Source organism: Budorcas taxicolor, chromosome 20 (assembly GCF_023091745.1).
Source record: "Budorcas taxicolor isolate Tak-1 chromosome 20, Takin1.1, whole genome shotgun sequence".
NCBI classification, from domain to species: Eukaryota; Metazoa; Chordata; class Mammalia; order Artiodactyla; family Bovidae; genus Budorcas; species Budorcas taxicolor.
Genome location: NC_068929.1, coordinates 17,162,957 through 17,175,048, shown reverse-complemented (window position 1 = coordinate 17,175,048; position 12,092 = coordinate 17,162,957). Strand labels below are relative to the sequence as shown.

At 36.2% G+C, this 12,092-nt stretch overlaps 1 protein-coding gene across 1 annotated transcript in view; it reads left to right on the top strand.

The window, feature by feature from the left end:
• ERBIN (erbb2 interacting protein) overlaps positions 1-12,092 on the top strand; it is a 124,844-nt gene that overhangs the window by 57,039 nt on the left and 55,713 nt on the right. Inside the window, exons 5-6 of the mRNA XM_052659006.1 lie at positions 7,417-7,495; positions 9,947-10,036. Coding sequence (XP_052514966.1) covers positions 7,417-7,495; positions 9,947-10,036 — 169 coding nt within the window. The remainder of the gene's footprint in view (positions 1-7,416; positions 7,496-9,946; positions 10,037-12,092) is intronic.

Genomic DNA, 12,092 nt, shown 5'->3' with positions numbered 1-12,092 from the left:
TCTTGTCTAAAGTTTTGGTTTATTGTTAGCTTTTTAAAGAAAAGAAAATCTCACCAGGCTGCTATGCCAAGTCACTGTAAATAGCAACTGGTGTTAGAGAAATTAACATTTAACATCCATTGTGTTCAAGTGGCTTCTTTTTTTTTTTTTATTGCTGCACTCTGTAGTATGTGGGATCTTAGTTCCCTAATCAGGGATTGAACCCCCGCATCTCCTGCATTGCAAGATGAATTCTTAGCCGCTAGACTGCCAGAGAAGTCCTGGCCTGTTTTCTTGAGCAGACTATTAGGGATGATGATTAAGATTATTTGCAAAAGGGGTTGATAGAGAAAGCTGATGGAGAGAGAAAAGAAATGAAGACTATCTAGCTGTCAGTTCTCTCTATATAAGCACACTGAATAAAAACTAGGAATTTTAATGCAGAGAAACCAGAAAGAGTAGCTCAGATCTTTCTGTCTGATATGGGAATGCTGGAGAGGTTAATTAGGCCTTTTTAAAAACTGAGTTAAAACATTCAGAAAGAATAGGTTGAAAGTTTATGAATCAAAACAGGAAGTAGTTCCTTGAATCTGAGAAAATCTGATGATTGGGGACAGAATACTGGAAAAGGCACATCACTTTTAAGTTCACAGAAGTTATATTGATTACAAGGGATTATCAGTTACTGGGGAAGTCACTTATTTTTCTCTCTTTTAAAATTTCTAGAGTTGTTGATTTGCTTAATAGTTAATGTTGCTTAAATTCAGCTGTTTTAATAAATCAGCTTATTTAAGATAACAAAAGAAGAAAAATCATGCGTTAAACTGACATGGAACTTAAAAAACATAGTCTGGTGATTGCTGGTCACTGCTAAGTGTGTTGTTAATGTGGACCAGAAGTGGGGTCTGCAGTCCCTGTGCCTTACCATAGGCCTTAGCACTCACTGTGTTATACCTGAGGCTAACCATACGTCTGTTATACCCTAGCCACTATGATCATTTACGTTTGCAATTTCTGGTTCAGACTCTTGACTGGAAATCAGTGTTACATTCTATACTATTTGTTACCATAGCCTTTAAAATACAGAAACAATAAAGAACCACTATTAACTTACATTGTACATTTGGGTCATTGGAGGGATATTGATGCCCTCTGAACAAAGATCCTCAGGATTACCTGTGATTGAGCCATGGGGATGGAAGGGGAGTCGCAGCGGGTGCTAAAAGACTTTATTACAGGATTTGGGCTTGTACTTGATGATTGGAAGAGAATTTAAGAATATGAGTGTTTGCTATGGATGGAATTCTGTCAAGAAGTATAATTCTGTGATTGAGAATATTAATAAATGTTATCTATAGGAAGGCAGATTAGAGCAAAGCTAAAGCTATAAGCACTAAAGCAGCAGCAGTCACACGTTAGAAGAAGGGATGGCTTGGACAAGATTCACATTTTGTCTTTGTTAAGTCGTGATTACAAATACGCTTTGGTCTTGATCTCTTGTGGTTAAAGAATGGCCTCCTTTAGTATTGGTATTATGTGAAATTGCTTAGTTCAACAGGGAAATACCACGGTCTCCCTTTGATTGCATCTTGTTCATAGAAAGACCAAGGACTAACTGATAGTACCAGGCTAGTTCTTAGATTAGATTCCAGGAGGCATTTTCTCTTTCTCAGCAGTAAAAAGAGAACTCTTCTGTAGAACCAAAATAGATTAATCTGAGCAGGATAGCCATGTTTAATAGTATGTTCATTTTATTAAATTTTCACAACAGAGACAAGTTTTTATGACAAGAGTATATGACAAAGAAACAATACCGTTGAAGTCAAGTAAGAATGAAAGCGGAACAGGTAGTTGAAATTGCTAAAGAATTAAGGAATTCATGATAAAATTCAGGTTATGCATACTTTATGTATGAGGATGAAAGAGCCATCTTTGGAGACAAGCTAACACAAGCATTGAGCTTAGGCCTCATTGAGAAAGTGAGAACAAGGATTTGGTGGAAGTGAGGAAGTTAGTGATGCAGATATCTAAGGTAAGAATGTACCAGAAAGAAGAAACTGCCAGTGTACAGTTTGTAAGGTGAGAGTGTCCATGGCATGTATGAGAAACAGAAGACTATAGTAGCTAAACATAGTGAGCAAGGTGGGAGTGATAGGAATAGAGGTCAGAAAGGTCGGGATTTGGAGCAGAAAGACAGTGTAGAGCCTTATAGGCATTTGTATGTACTTTGACATTTACTCCCATTCAAGTGGAATCACTTGGAAGGGTTTGAGTCAGGTCATTCAGAGCATGATCTGACTTGCACTTTATTTTTATTTTTTTATGTTTTTTAAAATTTTATTTTAATTGGAGGCTAATTACTTTACAATATTGTAGTGGTTTTTGCCATACATTGACATGAATCAGCCATGGATTTACATATGCTCCCCATCCTGAACCCCCCTCCCACCTCCCTCCCCATCCCATCCCTCTGGGTCATCCCAGTGCACCAACCCTGAGTACCCTGTCACATGCATCGAACCTGGACTGGCGATTCATTTCACATATGATAATATACATGTTTCAATGCTATTCTCTCAGGTCATCCCACCCTCACCTCCCACAGAGTCCAAAAGACTGTTCTATACATCTGTGTCTCTTCTGCTGTCTCGCTTGTAGGGTTATCGTTACCATCTTTCTAAATTCCATATATATGCGTTAGTATACTGTATTGGTGTTTTTCTTTCTGACTTACTTCACTCTGTATAGTAGGCTCCAGTTTCATCCACCTCATTGGAACTGATTAAAATATATTCTTTTTAATGGCTGAGTGATACTCCATAGTGTATATGTACCATAGCTTTCTTATCCATTCATCTGCTGATGGACATCTAGGTTGCTTCCATGTCCTGGCTATTATAAACAGTGCTGTGATGAACATTGGGGAACACGTGTCTCTTTCAGTTCTAGTTTCCTCAGTGTGTATGCCCAGCAGCGGGATTGCTGGGTCATATGGCAGTTCTATTTCCAGTTTTTTAAGGAATCTCCACACTGTTCTCCATCGTGGCTGTACTAGTTTGCATTCCCACCAACAGTGTAAGAGGGTTCCCTTTTCTCCACACCCTCTCCAGCATTTATTGCTTGTAGACTTTAGGGTCACAGCCATTCTGACTGGCGTGAAACAGTACCTCATTGTGGTTTTGATTTGCATGTCTCTGATAATGAGTGATGTTGTGCATCTTTTCATGTGTTTGTTAGCCATCTGTATGTCTTCTATGGAGAAATATCTGTTTAGTTCTTTGGCCCACTTTTTGATTGGATCATTTATTTTTCTGGAATTGAGCTGCAGGAGTTGGTTGTATATTTTTGAGATTAGTTGTTTGTCAGTTGCTTCATTTGCTATTATTTCTCCCATTCTGAAGGCTGTCTTTTCACTTTGTTTATAGTTTTCTTCGTTGTTCAAAAGCTTTTAAGTTTAATTAGGTCCCATTTGTTTATTTTTGCTTTTATTTCCATTACTCTGGGAGGTGGGCCATAGAGGATCCTGCTGTGATTTATGTTGGAGAGTGTTTTGCCTATGTTTTCCTCTAGGAGTTTTATAGTTCTGGTCTTACATTTAGATCTTTAATCCATTTTGAGTTTATTTTTGTGTATGGTGTTAGAGAATGTTCTAATTTCATTATTTTACATGTAGCTGTACAGTTTTCCCAGTGCTGTTTATTGAAGAGACTGTCTTCTTGATTGTTTATTCTCGCCTCTTTTGTTGTAGATGAATTGATCATAGGTATGTGGGTTTATTTCTGGACTTTCTATACTGTTCCATTGATCTGTATTTCTGTTTTTGTGCCAGTACCATACTGTTTTTATTAGTGTAGCTGTGTAGTGTAGTCTGAAGTCAGGACGATTGATTTTAGTTAGGAGCATGAGATTAAGAAATGTAATCTGTGTGGTGGTGCTAGTGGGAAAGAAGCTGCCTGCCCTTTGAGGAGACATAAGAGATGTGGGTTCAGTGCCTGCATTAGTAAGGTCCCCCGGGGGAAGGCATGGCAGCATTCTCCAGGATTCTTGCCTGGAGAAGCCCATGGACACAGGAGCCTGGCAGGCTGTAGTGGATAGGGTTGCACAGAGTCAGACATGACTGAAGTGACTTAGCATGGCACACCTGTGTATAAAACAGGTAAGCATCAAGGATATATTTTATATTACAGGGAACTATAGCCTTTATCTTGTAATAACTTTTAATGGAGTATAATCTGTAAAAAATACTGAATCACTATTCTGTACACCTAAGATGTAATACAGTAAATCAGCTACACTTAAGTTTAAATAGATCAATAAATGTGAAAATGTGTTCATTTCTAGGAAATAGCTCAGTTGGCAAAGAATCTGCCTGCAATGCAGGAGACCCTGATTGGATTCCTGGGTCAGGCAGATCCACTGGAGAAGGGATAGGCTACCCACTCCAGTATTCTTGGGCTTCCCTTGTGGCTCAGCTGGTAAAGAATCCACCTGCAATGCAGGAGACCTGGGGTCAATCCTTGGGTTGGGAAGATCCCTTGGAGAAGGGAAAAGCTACCCACTCCAGTATTTTTGGCCTGGAGAATTCCATGGACTGCACAGTCCATGGGGTTGCAAAGAGTCGAACATGACTCAGCGACTTTCACTTTCTAGGAAATATCAGGAAAATATCTAGTTTTAGTTAATATCTCATTTATATCTGTGAGGTTCAACCCTCTCAGAAAGTGTTTATTGGGAAAAAGTAAAGATACCATCAAATGTTGACAAGATATAAATAGGTATTGTAGTATGAAAATTGATATTGCCACCCTAGTAAAGAATTTGGAAGCTATTGAGTGACACTGATAACTATGTACCATGTCCTATTCCATTAGTGCACAAGAGAGGCAAAGATTCTCCTCTCAGAGAACAAATACTTCTAAAGATAAATATGTTAATCTGCTTGACATTGTCCCAGATATCACTGGGTTTCTTTACTTTTTGCCCTCTGTGTTTCAGAATGGCTAGTTTCTGTTGCTGTGTCTTCTGTCTCATTGACATTTTCTCCTGCAGTGACTAATCTTCTTTAAATCCTACCCTGTGGTTTTTTCCATTTAGATGTATTGTTTTTATCATTTGTAAAGTTTCCATTTCTTATATTTAACCTTTTCCTCCCCATCATTTTGTTGATTTTTTTCCCTTTAAGTACCATAGCTGTTTTAAAGTCCTTTTTTAAAAATCTTGTTATCTACGTAGAGAATAATACAGTAGACCTGATGTGCCTGTCAACCAGGACTGTAACATACCAATCAGTATGTTACATGTATACCTCATACTTTGCCAAACAGTCTCTCTCATACACAAATATTTCAAGATGAAGCCACTCTACTGTTACCACAATTTATAGAAAAACCGCTAACAGTAATTCCTTAATACCATTAGATATCCATCAGTGTTAACATTTTCTGATTTGAACCGTTACATGAACTCTGTAAATTCTAGCAATAGTTCTTTAAACTGAATCATCTTGAAACTTTTAGGGAAAATTGACTTTTAATAACAACAACGATAAAAACCTTTCCTTAAGGAACCATTGAGCCCAGATTTTTGAAGTTGTTATTGAGATGATTGTAGAGTTACATGCATTTTTAAGAAACAGTACAAATTGGTACTCTTGTACTTAACACCTACTTTCCCCCATTGATAATAATTGCAATTATTACAGAACAGCAGTGATGCTGACTGATAGTGATACGGTCTCCCGGTCTTGCTTGGCTTTTTTTCCGTTCATGTGCCTGCAGGTGTGTGTGTAGTAGTAGGTTTAGATGTTTACCATAGGCAGTTCTCTTTGGTCTCCTCTATCTGGGTGGTTATTCAGTTTTTCTTTAGCTTTTTTAACCTGGATGGTTTTGATGATTACTGGCCAGTTTTGTAGGATTTCTCTTCATTTGGACTTGTTTGACACTTGCTTGTGGTTAAATTGGGTTGGTGTTTGGGAAGGAATGTGACAGTAGGTGCTGCACCCCTTCTCAGTGCATCTGAAGATGAATTGCACTGTGATCATACTGGCAACTGCTAGCCTTTAAATGGTTGAAGTGGTTGGTGCCTGTGAGAGTTCTTTACTCTTTCCCCTCTTAAAAATTAGTATGTGTTTTGGGGGAGAAGCTTTGAAACTATATTGATACACTGTTTTTCTTCATTCTTTTGCCCACTAATTTTAGCATCCATTGCTAAGTTTTGACTGATCAGTTATTGCTGTAGTATTTGCCAGTTGATGATTTTGTATCATTTCATTTTTCATCATCTGAAATTCTGTGGTTGGCTCTGTAATAAACTTGCTTAGAATCATACATTCATGAAGTTGACAGAGCCTTAAGTGATCCTCTAGTGTCAGCCCTTTTGAATAGTCATGTTGTGTTAGTGAAGGAATGAGTTTTCTATTAATAGAATTTTGGGAACATTTTTCTAAGTTATTAATTTGCATTCCTCTAATCTGGATTACAACAGTACTACTTAAATTTGGTCTGTGGATTGTTGCTAACTCAACTATTGTTGCTATATTTTTGCTGAGATAAGCTGAGGTAAGATTAAGTGCCTAGAAACTTCTGCCATAATTCCACTTGTCACGTTTGCGTTGTATTTTGCAGAAGTATTGGTGTATAACTGCCTCAGGCATGTCCATTGGCATATCTGATGCATATTCTCTATCAATACCTCTTCTATCTTCAGCTTTGCTTTCAGCTTTGTTACCCTAGATGTATTAGAGGCCAGCTCAATCTGGAACCCAGGATTTAAAAAGTAATGCCTCTTTTATATACTACTATATAAAAATTAGATAAATAATAAGGACCATAAGGACCTCCTATATAGCACAAGGAACTCTTCTTAATACTCTGTAATGACCTATATAGGAAAAGAGTCTTAAAAAAAATGAATATATGTGTATGTTTAACTGATTTACTTTTACTGTACAGCAGAAAGTAACACAACATTATAAATCAACTATACTCCAATGAAAAATATTTTAAAGTAGTGCGTCTTTTTATGTGAAAACACAGAAAGAATGCTGTTTATTCTGAATTTTGGGTCCCTAACACCACACAGAAAAGGCACTGATTTTCTGATGAACAGCGAGAAGGAAAGGAGGGTAAAACTAAACAAGATAGTTTGTCGTTGTTTAGTTTCTTAGTCATGTCTGATAATTAGCAGTAGTCATAAAGAGGCAAAAGAGAAGAGAGAAATTTTTTTTTTTTGAGATTTAAAGTTTTTAATTTAATAATTAGAAATTTTTGTGGAGGTGATTCTGTTTGATTGACATTGGTGTTGTCAGTTTATCAAGATTCTACTCCGTTGGTAAATTTTGAATCTGTAAAGTGTACGTTAATTATTAATATTGTTATGATTTTCTCCTTTGTAATAGATTCTTTACACTTAATGATTAATTATTTGTTCATTTTCTAGGAATACAAGAGTTTCCAGAAAATATAAAAAATTGTAAAGTTTTGACAGTTGTGGAGGCCAGTGTAAATCCTATTTCCAAGTAAGTTCTTCTCTGTTGAATTATGTCAATAAAGCAACTATAATAAAGTAGAATACTACTTTCTACATTTTAATCAGCAGTTAATATCAATCTTAAATCTATACAAAATTTTAGTTTTACATTGAAAAGGAACCTTTTTAATGCTCTTTCCAACCCCGTATATTAGAAAGGTAAATTTGACATCCATACAGATAATACAAGTGGTGTTCTCCAAGTCCCATGGTTAGTAATTGTCAAAAATGAGACTAGGATCTAGGCCTCCTTAGCTCAGTGTTACTTGTACAATATAAGAATGTCTTCACTTGCACATCCAATGTGTGGCACACTCAAACTTTTGAAAATAAGAGAAACTGAAAAGTCAAAAAGCTAAAAACAAAAAAAGGAAAAAGCTAGGTGATTGGTTGTATTATATACCAAAGGTCACATATATTCTTTTGTGATCATAATGATTTGAGGCAGAATGCTTTCCTAGTAACAGAGGTGTTAAATTTTGAAAAAAACAGAATGACAAAGCAAAAGATGAATATTGTAAAGCATAGCTTAGTATAGCTAAAATGAAAGTTGAAACCAGCTTTCACATATTACAGTAAATCCCCTATAAATGAACGAGTTGCATTCTGAGAGTACATTCATAAGGCTGCTGCTGCTGCTAAGTCGCTTCAGTCGTGTCCGACTCTGTGAGACCCCATAGATGGCAGCCCGCTAGGCTCCTCTGTCCCTGGGATTAGCTACTCAATTAACACAATCGACTATACAGTACTATACTGTAATAGGTTTATAATACTTTTCACACAAATAATACATAAACAAATAAAATATAAAGATAACATTTTTAATCTTACAGTACAGTACCTAGAAAAATACAGTACTACCAGCTACATCAGTGCTGCTTTTATGCTTGCTTCTGCACATCCTGGGCTTGAAATAAAGATACCATGCTACTTCTGTACTGTATATAATACTCTTCAGTAAAGTACACAGAAGCACAACCGGTTGTAGAGGACACATGCTTATGACAGTGTATTCCAGACACGTGAACTCTTATGTTTGAACCTGCAGATGCATGTTCGCATCTTTGAAAGCTCACAACTTCAAGGTTTGTATGTAAGGGACTTACTGTACAAATTTAACAGGTTTTTCCAAACATAGACAAACATGTAAAGGCAAACACGTAAAGATGATGTTTTACCTTTACTTGAAAATACTATTCTAGCATCAGGTTCTAGATCTGTAATTTCTTTTGTTAGCCAGAGGAAATAAAAGCAAAGTTATTCATAGGTTCTTATATGACCCTAAATGTCATTCAGCTTTTAATATTAGTTCTCATTTGGTCATTATAAAGTTATATGATCTTTATTTGATTATTTAGGAACCAAATATTGAAATGGAAAATAATTGAAACCAGTAATTCTCAAATGGGGACAGTTTTGCTGTTGACAGTCATTTGGTAAATTCTGAAGACATTTTTTGGTTAACACAACTTGTGGTGGCCAGTGCTAGCTAGCTTCAAGTGATTTAGAGGTTTACACGACTTACGGTGGTGGGAAGTGCTAGCTTCAAGTGATTTAGAGGCTAAGATGCTAATGCAGAAGACAGCCTTCTGGCAACACGAAATTATCCAGCCCTAAAAGTCAGCTGGCTCACCAGGCAGCTCAGTGGTAAAGAATTCACCTGCCAGTGTGGGAGTTGCTGGTTCAATTCCTGGGTCCTGAAGATTCCCTGGAGAAGGAAATGGCAGCTCATTCCAGTTTTCTTGCCTGGGAAAATCCCATGGACAGAGGAACCTGGCAGGATGCAGTGCATGGGATCACAAGAATTGAACACGAGTTAGCAACTAAGCAACAACAACAAAAGTCAATACTGTCAAAGTTTAGAATTTATTTAATCCTTTCAATTTATGTTAGATAAGGTAAGTTTCAAGAGTGCCTGCTCATGTCGTGAAAGTGAAGTCGCTCAGTCGTGTCTGACTCTTTGCGACGCCATGGACTGTAGCCTACCAGGCTCCTCTGTCCATGGGATTTTCCAGGCAATAGTACTGGAGTGGATTGCCATTTCCTTCTTCAAGGGGATCTTCCCGACCCAGGGATTGAACCCATGTCTCCCGCATTGTAGACAGACGCTTTACTGTCTGAGCCACCAGGGAAAGGTGCTGATGTCATAGTCATGTCCTAAATACATTTCTCTGTGTTGAGGTTCATTCATAGTTGACTGTTATGTGCAGATTTTATCTTATTGAGACAAATACTGCTTTACTTCCTTTTTTCAAAATGATGAAGATACAAACATTGAAGCTGTAAGTTATTATAAAAGGTAAATCTCAATATGAGGATCACTCATAAAAGAGATAGCTGTTATCTGTTAAGAACATGTGTTGGTTAGACTGTTTCTTAGATTTTAATAGACTAAAATTCTGCATATGAATTAAATTTAAACCCTGTTTATTTTATATAGGCTTCCTGATGGATTTTCTCAGCTGTTAAACTTAACCCAGTTATATCTGAATGATGCTTTCCTTGAGTTCTTGCCAGCTAATTTTGGCAGGTAAGTTATAGTTTCTTCTAAAACCTTCTCTTGTTAGCTCTTAGCAAAACTTTTGCAAAGTTTACCAGACTACAGGCTGCTTTAGCAATACTGTTAATTACAGTTTCGTGAGCTCTTTTGTAATTATTTCTAAGCATTGTAGTTTTTGTAGTTTCTTCAGCACTTGTTATTTTGACTTGGAATTTATTTTCCCAAATAAAAATAAGCAGTGAAAATTTTAAAGAAAAAAAGTAATTTAAGACTTGGTTTTAAAGTACGTAAAAATAAGGAGTTTAACTTGGGATAATTTTTGTTTATTTTTGATGGAATGCTTTATTCTCAGCACTTACATATTGTTTAAATGATCTAATTACTGGTTTATCTGTCTTCTTCACTGGAATTGAAGTTCTAGAGAAAAGAAAAATGTGTTTCTGGGATCCAGCCCGTTGCTCCCTGCTTAAATTTGTGCTTCTTGTTGTATTATATATAGTCCCTGAGTAATTTTTCTAATGAAAAGATGAATCAGTAAATGAACAGTAGGTATTAAATTATTATTGTGTTCAAATTAATTATAGAGAAAGTGCTATCCAAGTATGTGTTAATATGGCAGTGTTCTTTTTTTTTTCTTAAAGAGAGATATATCATATGGTCTCACTTAAATGTAAATTCTAAAATAACCACCAAAACCCCAACCTCATAGATACAGAGAAAAGATTGGTGTTTGCTAGAAGTGGAGTGGTGGGTAGAGATGGGAAGAATGAGTGAAGGTAGTCAAATGATACAAACCTCCAGTTTATAAAATAAATCATGGGGATGTAATGTCATGGTGACTATAGTTAACCATACTATATTATGTATTTGAAAATTTCTTCAGAGAATAGATCTTAAAAGTCATCTCAAGAAGAAACTTTTTTTTTTTTTTTAATATTTAAGTATAGTGACAGATGTTAACTAGACTTGTTTTGGTAACCATTTCACAATGTAGTTGACCCTGGAACAATGCAGGGGGTTAGGGGTGCTGATCCTCCCAACACAGTAGAACTCTGCATATAATTTATAGTTGGCCCTCCATATCTATAGTTTCTTAGTATCCAGGGTTCCAAATCCATTAGATTCAACCAACCACAGACTGTGTGGTACCACAGTATTTACTATTGGGGAAAAAAATCTGTATAGGAGTGGATTCACACAATCAAAATCCCTGTTTTTCGAGGGTTAACCGAGGGTTAACTTTAGCTCAAGTGGTTACTCCATCTTCTGATGCCCATGTTCAACGATATATATGCAGATATCAAATAATTATGTTGTACACCTGAAACTAACAAAGTGTTGTTTGTTAATTGTACTTCAATAAAGAAAAAAGAATTTGGGACATTGTTGTAGCCCAGTAAACTGTGGGACCCACATTATAATGCTTTATATTTTTATGTGCATACACATATATATGGATCTATGTACACACATATATATACACATACACACATAGTGTATGTGTGTACATACATACATTTCATGTACTTGTTAGATTTCTGTGTCTGGCATTTGGACCACTTTTTAAATTGAAATATATTTGGCATGTAACACTCTACAAGTTTAAAGTATACACCCTGCTGACTTGATCTGTTGTATATTGTAATATGGTTGCCACTTGTAGCATTAGCAAGCACTTCAGGACCGGTTCTTCTGCTCATTTATCCTCTAAATTGGAACATGCATCACTGAAGTGCCAGAGGATTTCTCCCTTTCCATGTCCTGTTTTGTTTCTTTATTTTTCTCTCTCAGACCTCAACTCTAGACTTAAATTATTGTTCTCTAATCTACTAATGACTAATAATTGGGGGGAGGATTTCATTAAAATGCACATAGTTTATTAGGATTGACATTAGGGGACAATTACTTTGTGCTTTGGATATGTTTAGAAATATTTACTGAAGCTTCTCCCCCATTAATTCTGAGGAGCAAAAATAGTCTTTTCTGTCTTTGTATTTTTGTGTAATTTTTAACACTAGATTCTACACATTGTAATTACACAATAAATATTGGTTGCTTTAAAACTTTAGAGAATGATGTTAATTCA